Source organism: Patella vulgata, chromosome 5, assembly GCF_932274485.2.
Source record: "Patella vulgata chromosome 5, xgPatVulg1.2, whole genome shotgun sequence".
Lineage (NCBI taxonomy): Eukaryota > Metazoa > Mollusca > Gastropoda > Patellidae > Patella > Patella vulgata.
Genome location: NC_065883.2, coordinates 20,073,898 through 20,095,550, shown reverse-complemented (window position 1 = coordinate 20,095,550; position 21,653 = coordinate 20,073,898). Strand labels below are relative to the sequence as shown.

General features: G+C 32.8%; 1 protein-coding gene across 2 annotated transcripts in view; it reads left to right on the top strand.

The window, feature by feature from the left end:
* Positions 1-19,935, top strand: part of LOC126821997 (spastin) — a 42,940-nt gene extending 23,005 nt beyond the window's left edge. The window contains exons 4-16 of one of the 2 annotated variants that reach the window (XM_056100796.1): positions 373-504; positions 3,869-4,026; positions 4,670-4,799; positions 5,283-5,347; positions 7,481-7,555; positions 7,757-7,832; positions 8,136-8,207; positions 9,753-9,844; positions 10,005-10,084; positions 11,003-11,125; positions 12,695-12,765; positions 13,459-13,499; positions 14,751-19,935. In XM_056100796.1, the coding sequence (XP_055956771.1) occupies positions 373-504; positions 3,869-4,026; positions 4,670-4,799; positions 5,283-5,347; positions 7,481-7,555; positions 7,757-7,832; positions 8,136-8,207; positions 9,753-9,844; positions 10,005-10,084; positions 11,003-11,125; positions 12,695-12,765; positions 13,459-13,499; positions 14,751-14,876 (1,241 nt within the window). In that variant the 3' untranslated portion in view covers positions 14,877-19,935. The remainder of the gene's footprint in view (positions 1-372; positions 505-3,868; positions 4,027-4,669; positions 4,800-5,282; positions 5,348-7,480; positions 7,556-7,756; positions 7,833-8,135; positions 8,208-9,752; positions 9,845-10,004; positions 10,085-11,002; positions 11,126-12,694; positions 12,766-13,458; positions 13,500-14,750) is intronic. The other variant, XM_056100797.1, reaches the window with a different exon arrangement.
* Positions 19,936-21,653: the final 1,718 nt, after the last annotated feature.

The following is a 21,653-nucleotide window of genomic DNA, read 5'->3' as shown; positions in this document are numbered from 1 at the left end:
TTTACTACATTGAGGGTATATTTTTTTAAAACACAGATTTTGTAAAAAAAGATATGTAGATTTTATTTTATAAACAACATTAGGAAAAATCCTGAAATTGAAAACAATGGCCTCTTTATAGTGAGTGGTAAACATGTTTAATATCAAGAAGAAAATTATATAACGTTACATTTTATTTCTCTTGTAATGCACCTCACTTCAGAATGAGAAACTGCATGTACATGTAAATGACCAAAAATTAGCACTTCATCAGGTGCCATAATTTGTTTTGTTGTTTTAAACAGCATACCCTCATGTTTTTATGTCCTGCATGTGTTTGGTTTTAGTTATTGTCTTATTGATTTTGTGTTGTGTTGTTTGTCTTGTCTACAGAAAAACAACTACGTGAAGTTAGTTTAGCTTGTATAAGTGAAGCAGACACGGGCCCGACGCCATCGACTAGTAGTCAACAACCTAGTGGCAGTAGACTTACAGATAACTCACATATCAGACAACGAATAGCAGGTACATACTTAAAAGAAAAAGAAAACAATTACACCAAATAAGGCTGTTACTACCTAAAATTGTATTGCAATATATTGTGATACATCAAAGTGTGTTGCAAAATTCATTTTCAGCAGAAAAAAAACATTTTTTTTTGATCAGCAATTTTGAAAAATATTAGAATTAGAATAAATGATTATTATCGTAAAATACCAAATTAAATTTTAATACAGAAACTAAATGTCTTAAAGTCACCAAGATTTTCAAAAATCCTTCTTATACCATTGTTTTCATGAGATTTAATGAGCTATATGAGGAAGGTATGTTTTGATTAATTAGATTTGATTAATTAATTGATCAATTAGATTAATAAAAACAACAAACATCAAATATTCTCTTTAAAAATAATATGAAAGTAGAGTGAACTGATCAATATGCCAAATTTCATATTATGTAGTGCACATGGAGGACAATCTATTTAAAATATAGATCTATATTTCGTTTCGTTTTTTATACTTTCGATGGCCTACACTACATGTAGATCTAACAAGTTATAGTGGGAGTTCACGTTCTATGACATCACGTACCAAGCAAGCGACATTTGACCTGTTTGCGTCAGTCATTCGATTAACCAATTATCGACCGCCATGTATTTTTTATGTACTTTTGCTTTGTTTTGATTTCTATTGCCGCTAATGTCTACCCACAGTTCTGCGCAAAAAAGGTCAAACGCTCGATTCGACAGACCATTTGATTGGCTGACCCCTCATTTCAAGCAGAGTAAAATAACAACGCTTCCAGATCCAAGTGTAATAAAGACAAGTAAAACAAAATTTTGAACTATAAAAACGAAACGAAATTGGATCGGTGTTTTAATCAGATTGTGTGGAAGAAATATATTGCAATAGAACACCAATCATTCATAGGATGGATGGTAGCCATCTTTGCAACACAACTGTCATTCTAGTAGCCATATTTATATTCGATACGACTTTAAAATTGATGATGCATGAATACACATATTAAACTGATTGATATGGAAATGTACCACAATAGACAGGGCAAGAAAGGTTTTTTTTTAACAGTGTTTTGAAATTTATCATGATATATACTATTCAAAAAAAGTAGGGGATATTTGATTTTTAAGTGTTATTAAAGTCACCTAATGAAACTGACGAAGAAACAAATGACAAAATGAAATGAAGTTCACATTCATCGATTTATTCCAAATGATCGTTAGACTAAGTAAGGCACAGACTGACCATTATAAGGGTAAAATGATACCAGGGGTCAAACAGCAAAGTTACCACAGCATCACAACCAAGTCAGTAACGGGTAAATCCTCCTCTGTTTGCCAAACAAGCATTGATCTGACGTGGCATACTCCTAATGAGACGTCTAAGGTCATTTTGATCCAGATTGTCCCATTCCTGTTGCAACACAGCAGCAAGTTCTTGGACATTGGCAGGACGTTGTTGACGTTGACGTAACCTCTGTCCAAGCATGTCCCAGACATGCTCGATGGGGGAGAGGTCGGGACTCAGTGCTGGCCAAGGTAATGTGGTGATGTTCTGTTGTTGGAGGTAACCTGTAACGATCCTGGCCCTGTGACATCTTGCGTTGTCATCCTGGAAGATGAAACGGCGGCCATGACGTCGTGCGAACGGCACAACATGGACTGCCAAGATGTTGTCCCGGTAGTACTGGCCTGTAACACGCCCTGCAACAACATGTAAAGCCGTTCTTCCAGCAACAGTGATGCCTCCCCACACCATAACAGAACCACCCCCAAATCGATCATGTCTGATGACGTTAACGTCTTGGAAGCGCTCGTTTCGACGACGCCACACCCTCCTACGTCTGTCCAAAAAATCAACAGTGAACCTTGACTCATCTGAAAACATCACATTGCTCCAGCGTCGATTATCCCAGTGTTGACGATCCCTACACCAACGACGTCTTGCCTGAATGTGATGATCTCTCAAACAAGGGATCACGCGAGGACGTCGGGCGCGAAGGTGACCCCTATGCAGTCGATTCCGAATCGTCTGGCCACTCACTCTCACACCAGTGTCTGTTTGAAGACGAGCGCTGATCTGATTTGCTGTGATGACACGATTTCTCAAGGCCAAGGTACGGATAAATCGATCCTGGGCTTGAGTTGTCGCCCTTGGTCGACCTGAGCGTGGTCTGTCCTGTACAGATTGTGTATCACGGTATCTGGACCATAGCCTGCTTATGACAGACTGAGAAACATTCATCGTCCGCGCCACAACCGCCTGTGTTGTGCCGATCTGTAGCATGCCAAGGGCACGTAACCTTTCATTTTGGGTAAGCCGACGCATATCAAAATTTGTTTTCTGGTCACTAAAACAATTAAACTGATGTTTCCACCCTGGAATTCAATGCCACAATGACTGTAACATTCAAAGTCAGAGTCGTGCAAATCTTGGGTTGGACCCCCATGATGATCCCAAGCATCACCTGCATTCCATGCGGTAGCTATTGGTGCGTTTGGGCGTCACATGTAACTGGAAATGTTTCTTCTGTTAGGTTCTATAGTGACTTTTTTCGTAGTCATTTGCATATTTTAGTATTATGCCCCCAAAATCAAATATCCCCTACTTTTTTTGAATAGTATAGATTTTTGTACAGTAATGACTTGAGATTAAATTTGAGATAAATTCTGGTGATTGATTTATTTATTTTTGAAGCACCCCCATATTATTTTATTTTTTAAATATTTTCTTCTATGTACATATATCTATTTAGTATTAAAATTTTAGTTATTCTTAAAGATATACTCTTTTGATGTTAAATATCGATTTGAAACGATACCAAAACTAGGGAAGAAACTGTATTTGATACTGAAAACAACATAAATCTATTTCATTTATTATTATCACACATTTTATTTTAAATCTAGAAATACCACTGATGATTATGAGTAATGTGTCATTTGGCGAATCAGGAATAGTGTTATAGTAGCTGGATCTATGTACATACATGTAGTATGTACATGTATGACCTTTGACTTACATGGACAGTTATCTGCCAAACTGGTTTATTTGTCATAAGAAATGACATAACATGGAATTGCAAGTAAAAAAATTGGGGGGGGGGGGGAATGACTAGATGAACCATTTGACCTCAATAGAATATATCTTTATTTTAAAACTTCTTAGCTTCTTCTTTTTTCATAATATACTATCTCTTTTATATGTAATTTTAGTTAATATTTCTGATCAAACTTTCTAATCAAATGAAATCCTCTATAATGTTTAAAAAGTGAAATATGTCTGTGTACTTTAATTATTGACGAGAATGTCAGTATAACAGTTGATAACAATTTCAAAGAATAATATTTTATTTTGTTCATTTCCAGTAACGAATAAACCTATTAAAGCCATGCGTAGTCCTTTGGCCGTCCATAAAAGTAATACTTTACCTAGAAATCATGGTACCACACGGACAGGTGTGAATACAGGCTCTAATTCCTCACCAAGACATATGTCTCACAACAGAAAACTTTCACAACCTGAAGTAAGTTTTTACATATTCTTTCAGTTTCTTAGTCATTTGCAATGGACCATTTCTCCTGGGAAATAATGTATCTCTAATTGATGTCATAATTATTGTCACATGACATCAATGTTATTTCATTGTTATGTCATGTAGAAATCGGTCTAATTTTTATGATCACACGACAAGGGACATGAAAGTACTTCATGAGAGTTAACTCCCTTACACTACATCAATTTCAGAAACTGTAAAATGGTCAGTTATTGACCAAGTTGATAGCAAATGGAAAGACCTCACATATCTATCGTAGTATCTTTGAAAATCGGCATTTTAAAGGATTACTCTTTAGAACACACTTTAAGATCTATATTAGTAAGGTTTAGTCTTTTCTGTGAAATTACAGTTGAAATTGGTTGATAAACTTTTTTGTGGTCCATCTTGTCTGACAAAATAGTTAAATTATACCTCTGTAATAAAGGAATTAATGACAAATGTTATTGTGGATCATTGAGGGACTGGTCTGGGATGGTTCAGGTTTTGAAAAATATATTCGTTGAGCAGCCTGATGAGAACTGTACCTGGACAGCTCAGGTTTTGGGGAATTAATTTTAAAGTTGTATTGTCTTTAAATCTATACATATTTATTGTTACTCTTGTTTTAAAGATGAAATCCGGTGCTAAGTCGAGAAAAGATATTTCATTATCTGGTTTAAAGAATGTTGATAAAAAATTAGCCAATATGATATTGAATGAAGTCGTGGACCAAGGACCAGCTGTCAATTTTTCTGAGATTGGTAAGTCATTTGCTTTGAATGAATGTTTAAAGGTGATCCTTCATGTTTTAGTTTATTTCATTCAAGCCTGGTAGTATAAAATGAATAAATTTGATTAGTTTAGTACATACGTTAAACCTCTCTAATTGTTCTTTAAAACAAATATATGAACAAATATATGAACAAACAGATGATTTTCAGAAGAACATTGCCCCAGGTGTATAAAGTATTTTGAGGTTCATGTTGTTTAGCAATAATCATGATGGGGTGACACATACATGTAGACATAGTCGGTTCCCCAATCTAAATTCAGATATATAAACAAATCAAAAGATCATGATGGGGTTTTATCAATAAATATAATATGTCATAATATCTAATGAATGTCTGAAAAGTCTTATGGATAAGAAAATTTTACATTTTCCCTCAAAAAGAAAAACAAAATACATCTTGAATGTTTCCCCAATTATTACTCTGATTGATATGATTCCATTTGTTTTGTAGCTGGACAAGATGTAGCTAAACAAGCTTTACAAGAAATAGTCATTTTACCAGCTTTAAGACCAGAGGTAATTAGATTAAGTACTTTATACAGGTTTTCCTGTAAATCATTATCAATACTAACAAAATGTCACAACATACTTGTTCATTAACGCAGCACTTCTTACCTAAATATGTTAAATTATTTTCTATAAGTATACTATGTACAGGTACTTTTGAAGTATTTTTAATTTAATTTAAATTTTAGTTTGTGTCTACCTAGACATGGAGAAATAAGGTCCTCTGTACACATTGGCGTGCATGTAAAAGAACCATTGACACTGGCATATGTCCGTCTTCATTAGCCCTGATTAGGATCTTTAACCCATTTCCTATCATTCCTTAAATGCTACATGTACATACTGATACTGAGCACTGTTAACACACATTATATTGGGAACTGCACTGTATCTTGCTTGTACGACAAAGTAAAAATTGTGGCTAATTTAGAAAAAGAAACCATCTAATGACTTAATGGACTCTTTTCAAAATGGTTGTGCTACCCTGCTGTTATTCTGAAATTCTGTGATTACATGATTATGTGCCATGCATACAGATCATTATGAAGATAGTTTTTTTGATAAAAAACATGTAGGTAATTGTGCATCAATTAAAAATATATAGAAAATGCTAATCATGAAAATAAACATTATTGTTAATAGCATTATGTTATGGCAATTTTTGTTTCAGGCTCGTATTTTAATGTGAATTGTTGTTTAACTTATTTCTATATGAGTTGAGCAAAAAATCATGATTTTGGCAAATTTTAAAAAAACACATATTCCTCATGATAATGATAATTTTTTTTTAAGAAGAGTCATTGCTTGCATTTTCTAAGGTCAGAGTAAATGTATCGAAGATTTTAGTGTGTAAAGAGTTGTAAAGTGAAATTGAGTCGGCTGACCTTTTCTTGAATCAGCAAGCAATTGTTAAAGGGATGAATACAAGACATTAAGAGGTGTAAAAGTTGTTTATATGATTGATATATTATTATTATATTACAGTTATATCCTGGTTGATATGATTGATATATTATTTAAGGCTGTGCAAAAATATCGATATAATCGGTAGAAGTTATTCAGCGATACGATAATCGATATTGAAATTCAAATATCGATTATCGGTATATTTAATTACCTTCTGACGGCAAGTTACGGTCACTTTCACATGTCTGAACTTGCCGTAGTCTGGCATTAGGAGACGAATGAATGAACACACAACGTCAACAAAACAACTATTTTCCCCCTCTGCTTACAAACTGGCACATTTTAAATATATATTATTGTAAAAAACTAAACATTAAGATTAAATACATTATTTTAATATTTTCGTTGTTTTTTTTGTTGTTACTAGTTGAAACCAAAATAGGTCACGCACTTTGTGAACAATGACAATCGCACGTGATATATAGTAAAATTAGAATTATCTCCCTTCTTTGCTCTTGATTGATTTGTAGAGAAATCGTCTGCTTTCACGATAAAACTAATTGTATTATTAATGATCAACTCGCTTTTATTACTAAATCATGTCAGAAACAGCCCATACAAAATACGTTTTTGACTTCCCAGGAAAGGCAAAAAGCGAGGTATGAATTGTTTTGGTTTTTACGGAACCGACGACAGTAATATTGACAAATCATATGCTGTGTGTAAAAATAAATGTAACAGTTATCTACCTTCATGGACTCTAGTTATGAAGATAAATAACTTCAATTTACTTTCGTTTGTTTTTTTTATTACGATTGAGTATTGACAGATTGTATAATAATATTAATAAATATAATAGATGTTTTGGAATATTTTTATTATACAATACTATTATTAAACATGACTGTTGAAGAACAAATACAACAAAATAGTGGTAGCCTGTGTCGACCAATACAAATAACAGGTCGGTAAAGTTCGGAATTTTCCGGAAAAATGATAATCAATTATTATCGATAATCGCTGACAAATTCTTGCCGATAATCGATATTGAAATTTCATATCGATTCCCAGCCTTAATATTATTATAATATTACAGTTATTTACTGGTTGATATGATTGATATATTATGATAATATTACAGTTATATTTACCGGTTTATATGATTGATATATTATTATATTACAGTTATTTACTGGTTTATGTGATACATGTAGATATATTACTATTATATTACAGTTATTTACTGGTTTACGAGCACCAGCTAGAGGTTTATTATTATTTGGTCCACCAGGTAATGGTAAAACTATGTTGGTAAGTTATATTTAAAGTAAGCTACACTGATATAAAACAAAATTACACGCACAAAATTTTCATTATTTTTAAATAAATTTTAAATTATTGCAACATTTATCTGATTTGAACTCATTTAAAAGAAACTGATTATTTTTATTAAAATAAGTTCTTTGCAGAGATTGTGGGTATGTGAGCTCATTTATATATTAAATTTTTCAGGCTAAAGCTGTTGCTAATGAATCTAATGCTGTGTTTTTTAATATAAGTGCTTCTAGTTTAACTTCTAAATGGGTAGGTAACTTTATCTTATAAGAATTGTATCAGTTGTCTCATTAGAATAAAAGTGATCTTAACAACATAAATTAATTTGAAAGATGTCTCATTTGTAAGCATGCAATGTTAGATAGTGACTATTAGCAAATATACAATTCATTTACGAATAGTTCTATCTTTGTGGATTTAAGTTTCTTCATTTTGAAAAATCTACAAGTACAAAGAAAGGAGATTATAAATACATGTAGATAAAGTAATACCATACATGTATTTGTATTAAATAAGTATATTATATACCAACTACCGGTATGTATATTATAGGTAGGTGAAGGAGAGAAGTTAGTACGTGCTTTATTTGCTGCTGCAAGAGAATTACAACCATCTATAATATTTATGGGTAAGTACACACTCTATATCTGTAGCATTTCTAATATATAGAGTTTGCTGGCCTGGAAATAACAATACAGTCTAAAAAAATTCAGGTGCCCTTACATATCCTCAAATGATCAAAATGAAAATATCTAAATAAGCATATTTTTTAATAAATTAGTAACAATCAGAAAATTTGGACCAGTACCTCCCGTTAATAAATTCCTGGATCTGTACCCTGATGTAATATGTTCTTTGTGAGAAAGTCAATTTTGGCTGGATGAAAATTAAAGAACCACAATAACTTTTTTTGGCGATTGTACATGTAGATGTGTTAGTAATCATAAGTGTCTACTCTATAAGTGCCGCCTTACAGATGGCATTTCAGAAAGAGATATTTCAACAACTAATTCATTTTTACACTCTAATTTTCATAGCTTGTCATTTGTAATAAAAACAAAAGAGTAAAGCCATCCACACGGAATTGATATTTTTGTCCCTTCAAACAATTTCCAATAGTCCCAACTACAGTAGAATCTGTATGAGCAGCCACTCATGTTCAGCAACATCTCCTTGTAAGCGGTCACGATAAATTCCCCCCGTAAAAATTCTATTGTTTCATCTCTTTATTCAACTTTCACTCCTCTAACACGGCCTTAACAAAACATCGCTGTTTCAACGGCCATTGTTGAATGATACCATCTTGTTGTACTTCGTAACACCCCCGCTAATCCCGTGAGTAGTAGTTAATTAACTGGACCCCCACTGATCAGGTAAAAAGAAATGTGAAAATAACAATAAACCCGTGATTATCTGTTAATTAATCTTTTGTTTTATTAAACGACTAACCTGATCATTGTTTTCACACGTAACAAAACATTATTTTATACTGATTGAATAAACTAAAAGTGCCGACGAAGCCGCGAGTTTTGTCACGATCATCTAGTATCTCTTTTCCATTGCCACTTTGTTGTTAAACAGACGTTTTAGGGCCTCCTATAATATTACATACAGAGTTACACCCCCTAAAAATCGGTGACAAAATCAGCGATGTTTTTTTTGTTCATGTGATTTTTTGATAAAATAAAATTAATTCATCGATTTTCTTCACAAAAATGGATAAATATTATCGAATGCATCACAATGATAGAAAGTAGTATCGAATGTTGGTACAAAATGACAAGTTATGTCCGAGATTTGAGTAATGAATTTTTGTTCCAAGCGAGTTTCAGCGACGGCCAAATTTACCGATGCAAGTATAGGTATTTTCTGCCGATGCATCCAAGCGTAAAATGTACTTGATGTCAGCACAAAAAAACACTGAGATTTTATTAAGAGGCCACTCCCGTTAAGCGGTCAGTCGTGAAAATTCCCTTGGGTGGCTGCTTAATGCAGATTCTACTGTACTCCCAACCTAACATTGTCATTTTAAATTTAGGGATAGAGGCTAATGGAGCTGATTAAGATAGAATTTTAGCGAAATAGAATTGACCCCATATCATAACTTTTCAACGATTTTCTTCAGTCCCTCCATTATAATGTCATTTAATTTTCGTGTTTGTTATATTTTCAGACGAAATAGATTCTTTGCTGTGTGAAAGGAGAGAAGGAGAAAATGATGCAAGCCGCAGATTAAAAACAGAATTCCTAGTCCAGTTTGATGGGGTATTTATATTATAATATTTCTCATTAGTTTGAAGTTCATGCATAAAGTTGAATTTTATTTAGGTTTTTTTTTTTTTTGGAACATTTTAAAAATGACTCGGAAAACAATTAAATTGACAATTTGTTCTCTATGTATTACCTTGATTATATATATTTAAAGGTGTGTAGTGGACCCGATGAAAAAGTTTTAGTAATGGGTGCAACTAACAGACCTCAGGAATTAGATGATGCTGTATTAAGGTCAGTATTACAATAACTATATAGTACCATTACGGTTTAATCTACTTATCTGGACCTAAATTCATGTACCTCACATTTCTCGATGCATTTTGTTGGTTCTGTCATATTCCTTCTATGATTCCGCTTAAATTGTATGTTTATTTCTGACTAATTTTCCAACCCATCGTAACAATTCAAAAGATTTTGTAATTGTTGTGTTTAATAATCTAATCCCAGTCAGATGGCTTGAGTTGTTTTTTTTTTTGCTTTGAACAATAATACATACACACTCTCAGAGAAGACTATTATGATAATAAAAAAAATAATAATAATGATACAGATAAGTTTGTTGACTTCCATGTATAAATGAAAAAAATAAAATAGTAACAATGGTTTCAAAGGGAAGTAACTCATTTGTTTTTTTATGACTCAGACATTTATTACCCCTTAAATGCCTTTCCTATTTACTTTGTAATGATGTTTGAAAGATATACTCCTAACTAGACTTTTCTTCTGAAAACCAACTTGTTATGAGCTGCAGAAGCAAATGGCAGCCAATAAGTACCCTATCGACAAAAGTCTGCGCATCTTCTGCTATTGGCCTTACAGTTAAAGACTCATCGCGAGTCAAGAAGTCTTGTTCTGTCGTGGTTAACAGTGTGAAGGCAAGAAATGAACAAGGCGAAGCTAAAAATCAATGATTATTGCCATACTTCTTGCTGAACCTTGTAGTGGCTTCTTGGCTTTACCTTTACTTTTAGTTAAATCGAAGACAAGGGGACATGAAAGGTGGAACTCAGGCATGTGTAATTTTGTCTTGATTTGTCTGGAGCCATCTTAGTCTTAAGCTGCTTGGTTATGAATATGTATCATATCTAAATTATAATTGATTATATGCCCAATGTTTCTTTGATCCAAATTGTGTTGTTAATTTTAAAGGCGTTTTACCAAAAGAGTTTATGTGATGATGCCCGATATAGAAACAAGAGGGAAAATGTTGAAAAATTTACTGGTAAAACATGACAATCCTTTAACAGCTCAAGAACTAGATAAATTAGCTAAGTAAGTTAAATTGAAGCATTTTTATCCATACCTATATACTGTATTTACTTTATAAAGGTGGCAAAGACATGAAATGAGGTTTAACATCCTACTTTTCTGCACTAACTGGGCTAATGAAGACAGGCAAATGCCATGCAATGTCCTATAACAGCTGCTTTTCCTCCTACTTTTTGGAATTCCTACTGTCAAGGGTCCTTACATGCACATCAATGTGAAAATGTGATCCTTTCTTTTGTCTCTTCTAAATGACTAGACATTGTTCCTTGCCAGGCGCTCTGTTCTTCACCACTGACATTGGAAACCATACTGGGAAATCCTAACGGAAATTCCTCAGTCGCTACTCGATCAATCTCACAACCTCCTTTTATTGAGTCTGCATCTTACTCATTGGGTTACCTTGGCTGCTGGTTTCAAAGACAGTGAGCTGTCCATGACAAGTACAAAGCAATTACATAAATTATCTTTACCAATGTTATAAAACATTATACAGCTGTAACTAATCTAAAGGACGTCTATATAGATTATGCAGGAGAAATGTACAACAAAATACAGACAGAAAAGGGAAAACACAGTCGTTGTTTTTTGTATTTTAGAGGAGAGCCGAAAAAAGCTCCCCTTAATGAACAAATTGAAAAAATCGCTCCCCTAAAAAAGCTCTCCCAGTTTCGATAAGAAGAGTGATTTAGAAATTAAGGAGAATGATCTGATATTAAGGAGAGTGATTAGTTGTTTGTATGGGAAATGGTTCTGAAGATCAATAACTGCGTGTAAGGGTCATTCTTGGTTACATATAAATGATAATAAACATCGTCTGCTAAATAGCACTCGTGTAGTCGTACGGTCAAGTCAAACTTCTACTGTCGTCTATAACTACAGTACATACGGTACGTATTCCAATAGAAATACTTGTCGACATTTCTAAATATATATAGCTTGTATAAATTTTGTTTAAAAACATAACCCCTATTCAAAATATAATCAAACGCTTGAAAATTCCATTAAAATATAATCTATTTCTTCCGGAATTATTCTCATTGGAAATTTTCACGTGCCATCTCTCGTAATTTCTCACGTCTCGCGAGAGTTTTACTTTTCATTTCAGTTAAATTAACCAATGGTGCACAGTCGCCATCTATTTTTAGCAACATATTCATCGGAATTTTATTACCTTGTGCGATCACATTATACTAATCGAATACACCAAATAAATGTTCACAATGACAGCATGGTGGCGCTCGGAATGTGAGTCTTTCACACTCTTTTGAAAAAAAAAAGAACCAAATATATACATGTCCATGATTTACAAATATGGAGAGCGATTTTCAATTTTAAGGCGAGGGAGAAAAACCTCCCCTCAGTCGACATTCGGGTGCGCGACAGGCGCTCGAGAGCGATCGCCCGCCTCAAAAAACAATGACTGAATACAAGAATGCATCACAATTCTTTAATTAAAATATACAAGAGTGTGACCCAAAATAGATAGTTTTTCTGAAAAATGTATTGAATTGAATAGTAAGTTTGATATGGTGAAGATGTACTGATACATGATGGTATCTATTCTTATTATAGAGATGCTGAAGGTTATTCTGGTAGTGATTTAACAGCGTTAGCTAAAGATGCTGCTTTAGGACCTATACGAGGTAAATATACAGTACTCTCCTCGTTCTTTGTATCATCTGTAGAGTTTTTGCAAAGGATCTAATGTAAAATCAATTTTTCTAATATTTGCTTTTTTGCAGCTAACACACATATCACGACAAACAACAGACCCTCTGAAACATCTAGGGACATAACAGACAAATAAATAAGAAATCAGGCAATCATTCCATGAATGTTGTGTTAAAAACATTTGTGAAGATGCATATATTTCAGTGGAACTGATTTTGAGAATTATTTAACTGTTTCTCTTAATCCGGAATCTGACTATGGTTCTATAGGAAAGTTTGAGTAGGGAGAATTTTTTTGTAGAAATGTTTAGTTGGTGCCTAAGTAAGTATTTTGAACTTGGGTGGACACTCGCCACATGGTAGGTTATTCCGCTATGATGTCATCAAAGATGGCTGCCGACGTTATATCAATTTTATCCTACCTGCTCTAGTTTTCTGTCCATTTCTATGAAATTAAGGCCAGAATGAAGCTGTTTATGTAACGTCGTATAAAGTGTCTACGTGGGGTTAAGGGCCCACCATGAAAATGTCTGATATGATTGGCAGGGGAGAGTCATATGTTATACACAGTAGGGTTTTAATATCGGTGTGTGTCCTCCAAATATGACCTCTATTAATACGATTTCATTTCTTACCAATATATATGTTGATCATATTTAATTGTAGAACTGAGTGTACATGAAGTGAAATCTGTTGATGCAGCTAAGGTAAGTTTTAAACACCCCATGTACCTATTATATAACCTATTCCTAATGGATAGTGTTGCACACAACCAATGAATATGCTTGGAACACTTACTATACATTATTATTGTTGAGGTTTCTATAGTTATGGAATTGGTAACTGTTTGTAGAATTGCAACATAAACAAACATGGGAAAGCTATGGTGATTGGCCCAAGATAATAGCAGGGACTGTACAAAATAAAAACGTATATTTTCAGAAAATTACGTCATTTCTCATAAAATGATCATAAAATGGAAAAATATCGTCAAAAATATAAAATTTCACTATTTCTCATAAAATGAGCCGAAATTTTTTCAAAATATAAAATTAACCATGAATCGCTACTCCTAAAAATAAATCTCTATACTAATAAATCCAAATGTGAATACGAAAATCATCCAAGCATTTTATGCCCCCCCCCTCGCTTCTACTCTAATTCATTTTCTGTTTAAATGTTCACTCAATGTTATGTGGGTAATTGAATATAGGAGAAGATGACAGCAACCATTAATACCACAGGTGCTACTGGTGTGACATCCTCGGTATCCCCAGTGGTCTCATTCCATGCTACTAAAATAATAATAATCATTTTCTATAGCGGCCATTGTGGACTTTGGAAATTCCCGAACCTCCCAAACGGCCTACAGTTAGCACTTCCATTTTGGCTTATTGTGTGGTAATATCCTTATAATGTGCTAGCTTCTAGTGTGCCAAGTCGATATTGGCATATTGTTGTGAATGAGGCTAAGACTGGTTTTTAAACTCTTTTTTGATTGGTTCGCAAACTCAAGCTGCGATCAAGGGCAGATAATTTGAATATGTAAATACCCCATGGATGAACCCAGGGTATAGTGGAGTAGAATGGAATAAGACCATTGGGCATACCAAGGATGCTGGTGGGACGTTCTTATCTGCATAACACTGGCTGAACACTACAGACTGGAGATAGTTATTAACTATCAGTGCAGTTATATAAAAAGAAATCATAATATTTGATAATGATAAAAACATAAAAAGTCATGCAATGTGATAAAAACATAAAAATATAAAATTCCACTAAAAGCTTTCGTAGAAATATAAATTTTTGACAAAAAATCTGTGTACGGTCCCTATAATAGGCTTATCGTACTATACATGTGGTTTTTCCACATCCTAATTATTAGTATTGTGACTACATTCTTATGGGGTTTAAGTCATTGAAAACCTACTACTTACATTTACTTTTTCTTATAGGTCAGAAATATTCAAATGTCAGACTTTCTGGATGCCTTGAGAAGAATACGGAGAAGTGTTCCATCCGATTCCTTGTCGAAATATGAAAAATGGAATCAGGAATATGGAGATATCACAGCTTCTTAATATCACATGCAAATAGTCTAGTTGTTTTTTTTATTTTGAATTTAAGGGTTGTATTTATTCATTTCATATCATCATTGTACTTATAACTTACAGGAGAAGTCTGGCCATTGCGAATTCTTTGTATTCTTTAAATCATCTAGTTTTATAATAGTTTCCACAGTGCAGAACCTCAAATGGAATAATAGCTACTCTTTGTAAAATTCCTTAAACATATGGCTTTGGCTTAATACACTAAGGCATTTGTCGCATTTTAGATTATTACAGTATTGGAGTTCATCAAAAGTTGACGTCTTAGATACCCCTGTGAAGTGGAAGCTGACATGATACTTTGTTATTTAAAGACATAATGAATTGTACTACAGGGTTGAGCATGGTTGAAACTAGATTATATATAAAATATAAAGAATTTGCAATGAATCAAATTCTTTTTTTAAGACAACATTTCACTTCCTTGAATGATTCTACCAAAATCTGATAGACTTAATCAGTTGTTTTCAGATATCTGTTTATTTAAAAAATCTGGAGATCTTCCTAGTGACGTTTGACATTTCCAAATTGAGAATAACGTGACATTAATCACTTGCAAAACATCAACATTTTGAACAAAACATCCACTTTTTGAACAAAACATCCACTTTTTGAAATCCATATTAACAATTTTATTCCATGTTTGCATTCCACATAAGATTTGTTGTAAATTGTATGGTTGCATTGTGTATAATATACACATAAAAATATGAGCTTTAGTGTGGTCATGGTGTTTAAATTTAAGTAATATGGAGTGAACTACAAACAAAGTGCAATTATTGATTAGTTTGTAGATTTTGGAGACTATTTATAAGACCATGTAAAAAATAAATATTCTGGTTCTCAGATCATCATGCATCGCTTTCAAAAAAATAGAAATTTAATTGAATCCAGAAATGAGGCATAGGCTCATTTATCAAGTACACAATCCTAATAAATGTTCCTGACAATCAGAAATGATACTGGATAATCACACGTTCCTATAAACAACATGAGATAAATGTAGTGCCTTGGGTTGAAATGTGATGTTTATGAGCAGTCATTTAGTCCAGTAGTGATCATTTAATCAAATAAAAACACAAGAATAAAAACCTCCCTCTTGCATCAGATTGTTGGTAAGGATTGCCCGAGAACCCGAATTTTTGTTTTTTGTGTGACCTAACTCTGTTGTTAAATAGCTAGATTGTAATTTGTTATTATTAGTTGTAGATAATTATGAGCCAAAAAAAACAATATCCTGTTGGAAAGACATATAGTTGAGATTAAATATGGTCTGTTAATTTGAAATTTTTATTTTTGTTTTATTTCTTTTTCCTTTCGAGAAAACAAAATGTAACATTTCAGTTATTAACAATTACTTGTTTGATTTTGATTATAGTTTAATAGTACTCAATCAGGGAGAAAAGAGTTAAGTTATAATATTTGATGTATGTATGGTTTCAATTAACAACAGATATCATTGTATATTCTACCTATTTATTATTACTGCATTGAAATTGGTATATTAATAGTAAATAAATTAAATCCTGGGTAAATAGATATGATTTTATGATGTATTTCATAGCTTTCAGATATTGATGCTTGGAGGTTCTCTGTTAATCATTTTAAAACAGATACTTGAGATTGGCTGAACTATTTGCATTTAAAATGAAGCATTTTAAATAAATAAACCTCAAGTAATATAGAGAAGTTTAGTTTTAAATCCTGCTGAAATAATTGTTCATTAAATAAAGCAGCTAAAATGTGTTTGGAGATTTGACTGTGACATTGACTAAGAAATTTCTTCATTATTATGCTTATTTAAAAGAGTTATCTCCCATATAAAAACATGCGGATCTCGATAATTGGCAAGCTGATATATAATGAACACCATGATTATCTCAATGTGCTTAATAATAAAATTTCATAAAAATATCTTAAAGAAGTTGAAATAGTTTGTTACAAATGGAATTATCAAACCTCATTATATTACGACAGAAGAAATGGCCTAAAATAATGACAAATTTGTTAGTGTTTTAAAAATTTGGCTTCCTCATTATTTAAAGTAATAAATTTGTTATCTAAAATTAGAGATATATAAGTTTGCATGTATATATGTTGTAAGAATTAATATATTATGCAATGATGCTTTAGATTTCACAAATTTTATATAAATGTAAAGGTAATGTTTTTTTTAGCTTTGTTTTGAAATATGCGCTATGTACAGGTTTTTTTTTTATTTAATTATGTATATTTTGTAGACATTCCTACTTGAATTAATTAATGCTTATTGTATGATTTTTGTTACGTTAAGTTTTGATAGCTTTAAAAAGCTGATTGATCTGCTGTTTATTGTGTTCATTTGTATATTATTTTACTGAAACATATCATTTATATTAAATAAATATACATGTACTGTACTGACTTAACCAAACTACTGAACACATTTTTTAGTTTGAGTAAAATGTAAGGATGCATTATGTAAGAGCTTAATTGGTCCATTGCAGGTCTTTTTTCTGGCTTCAGATGTTAAATACATTATAATTTAGACATTATTCACATGACAAGCCCATAATCAACTCTCTGGACCATTGAATTGCTCCAATTTTTAGTAGATATGAACACTACCACCATTTAGGAGTTTGGCGACAAAGATAATTAAGACTATTACTACGATAATAAACAATTTAAGCTACATTTGCACAGAATAAAGCAATTTGACTGAATTTTAAATATATTCATTTTTCACTATCTAGTTTTGAACTAGTATGGCAAAAACGACCAGCCTTTTATCTAATTCTTACATAATGCATCCTTAATTTTAGACATACTGCTTTTGAGAAAAAAAATTTATTTTAAATATTCAGCTTTTGAGTAAAATTTGATTTTCGACATACTGCTTTTGTAAGTGTGGATTGTTTGATCAAATAAGATACACATTGCTATCTTTACGCTATTATGCTGAAAATACTCATAACTTTTGCAATGCTTTTGAAAACTCTTATGATATGATCCAGTGCATTTATGTTTTATTTCATCAATAAATTTCATTTCTATATCAGAAATACACTCTCCCATTGTGATGTCTATGACATCTTTCAACAAGAAAAAAAGCACAGATATATTGGGAACAATCCTGTTTTTCTAGCAAAAAAAAACAAAAACAACCTACAAATGGCTAAGATATTTCATGGTTTATATGAAATCGATAGTTTTAAAACCTTGATCTTGCCAAAAATATATCGAAAACACATAATTTAAAAAAATAAAATAAATGAGAGTTTAACACCACAATTTGTTAAATGAAATGGGCAGCAGGACAAATTGTTGTCAACTGAAGAATTATATGTTTTGTGACTTTTGCTAAGGCAGCGCACAATATATCTTGGTGCAATCTGGTTAAAATACAGATCTATATTTTGTTTTTGTTTTTTTATACTTTCGATGGCCTACACAACATGAAGATCTGACAAGTTGTATGCGAAGGTCGGGTCAGGGGTTATACGAGCGGCTTTTGACCCTATGACGTCAGACATTGATTAATCAATCATTGTTGGTTTACCCACAGTTCCGTGCATGGCACGTCAAGAAGTCGCCTTAACAGACTGTTTCATTGGTTTCTCCCTCACTTCAACCAAAACGCCGGTAATATAACAACTCTTCCAGATCCTAGTGTAGTAAAGACAAGTAAAATGAAATTTTGAACTATAAAAAACAAAACGAAATGGGATCTGTGTTTTAATCAGATTGATCTTGGTGTTTTTGAATTTTGTTAGTGTGTTAAGTAAACATATACTAGTTTTGTCTGTGTTTTTATCATTCACAACATTGTGCTTATGGAGCTGAAATATCCTAATCATTGGTGTTGAAGTTGAAATATCCTTACCATTGTACTTGAACTATCCTTATCATTGTAGCTGTATAATCTATGTGTTATATTTGTCAGTATTTGATGTTATAATAATACAAGTACTCTATATACAACTGTGTATATACACCTATTAAACAGATTGTAGTATTATAACATGAACCCCTATGAAATGATTCTTTAGGATTTTTTTCATTTTTGTGTGTGGGGTGCCGGAATAAAAGTCTAAATATAGAATTAAGATTTTAAAATCACTCATAATCATGTACTTACATTAAAAAATATTTTGATCCAAGAATTATTAATCAAGTTATGACCATTTACAGTTTACAGTTTCTATTGATATACTACAGCCATCTTTATGTGTCTCAGAGAAATAAGGTAGTAATAAGAAATGTTTATGGTACAAGCCAGCTCACTTTTTTTATTCCCCTGATGAGCTTTATTACTTAATAACTACAGCCTTGAATAGTGAGTGGTACTGTGCCTTTGATATAGTTTTACTTAATTAAACCATCCCCTTTAAGAAATTTAAAAAAAATTTAGGTTATGTGTACAAAGATAACTACAATTATTTGCCATGTTCGAACAAATAACTTCAATATTTCATGGGCATACATCATACCTCATTTCAACTGGTGCTTGTAGCTTCCATGGCTAACCTTGCAATATTACTTAGCTTGTTGAAATGCATGTATATAGGCTTTTATTAAGAAAGGGGTACAAATGCTAGTTTTATTGTCAATTTAGATCCGTTTTTCTGATAAGAGGAGACAACTTAATTACAATAAATGCTGTAAATGAAAAGTATTTTGGTAGTATACAAATCAATGTAAAATCTGTGAAAAACAGTAATCTAGGGAACAGGAACTACCTTACATTTAGGTCAGAAAAATTCGAAGGGTTTTGAAAGGATTTTGCCTGTATCATGATTTTTTCTCTTTCCACAAACTGACTACTAGAGTGCATTTAAAGGACACATAGGCCAATCAAGGGGAAAAGTTTATGGGACTGATGAAGAAGACTATAGTATTTACTTACAAGTATTCCAATGTTTTCTATTTATTCACATTATTGTGGTGTTTTTTGATAAAGAGTTAGCTTAAAGCATCTCTCTCATTCAATTGTAAAAGTAAACTGTTTTGTCTAAAATATGAATAGCCAATAAATAAAAGCTTAAACATTTTTGTTCATTCCTGATTTGCTTTTTCTAGAATTATGTTCTAACAAAAGATAATGATGGTACTCATAGCTATAGGTACAGGAAATACTTCTAGAACAATTGCAGGTCCATCTTTACATTTTACAGGCCTACAAATAACCAGTTTAGTTGTTGATCTACCTGACAAAATGCTGGCTCTAATACGTCTTGTTTAGTCCTGTCAGAGCAGAACAGTAGGACATTAAACCCCATATCATTTCATATAATGAGCCAGTACCTGAAATTTTGAACTTTGTGTTGAACATGTATAATTTGGTGTGAAACATTGGAGTCAAGATAATGAATCCGGTCGATTTACCTCCCCTGTCCCGAAAACCTTATGAAAGCTTTTGAATCCATAGTTTTTAATCGATTTTCTTTAAATCTGGTGTGGAGCAGTTTTTAACATATTCTTTTCAAATTTGATGCAAAGTATTGGGGCCATGAAAGTACAAATCCCGTCGATTTTAAAAATTTTGTCAACGTGATAGAGGCTTCAGATTTTTTGTTCAAATTTGGCGTGAAACATAAGGAGGGGATCCTATTGATATTCAGTACTCAGCCACGTTTTCTTCCGGAGTAATCTCCCTTTTGCCGAAACACCTTGTTATGATATAGGCTACAGTTTTATAACAGACTCTTTTCAAATTTGGTGCAGAGCAGTGGGGTCATGATTGAAGCATTGTAGTCATGCACGGGAGGGCAAAACGTTTCGATATCCAGCACTCCGCAACGTTCTGTTCTGGAATTTACGGAAAGCCCTGTTAACGCGATAGAATCTACATATTAATTTCAAACATTGGTGTCATAGACGAAGAAGTAGCCTGTCGATATTCAGCCGTCGAATGATAACATTATTGAAGTACATGATAACTAACATTTCTGGATATGAACGTTTAAAATGGAGTTAGCCTTACAATAATTATGCACGCACATGTGTCGTGTTTGATAACACAGAGTTTTTGTACATTTGCATAGTTTTTATTTAAAGTGATACTCCCTCAAATGTTTAGTACACTTAGTCCCAACTATACAAACTCAGACAGATGGGCTTATAATTTCGTTGATCTTCGCCGATCGATACAATGTAATAAAAATGAATTACAGGCAGTTATCAAAACATCAACAATAAATTTCACATACCGTTAACCCCCTTTGCCGAATGACATACCCCAAAGACAAAAACATTGCAGGGGTTATAAGGACTTATCCAGAAAACCAACAAGATTGAGAGAGCGATAGAGAAATGGAGTTTGTCCATTCGACACAAACTAGATCATTTCGGGACTAATACATGGGTCAATTTTATTTCAATAATTCGCTTGCTCGTATATGGCTTTGTTGCTGTGGGAGTAAACCGGGGAAAACTCACAAGGTTGGACAAGTGACCTTTCTATTTGCCGCGTACAATCGGGGAAACGAAACCCCGCCATTTCACGCGTTAATCCATTATATAGTTCTTAGAATCTACCTCAGACCAATAATTAATTCATTTATTCACACGCACAAAGTTCGGTGTGATTATGTCGTTGCGACATGTCCGTCGACCCGTCAACAATTGGCGCGTTAAAGGCTACAGAAACAATGGGATCGGAGAGGATGAACCCTATAGATTTTTAACATTTTAGGGTTTTCTGTTCCAGGAAGATAATCTTAAATTGTTATTACAATAAAATTAACGGGTTATACTTTCTTGTTACTT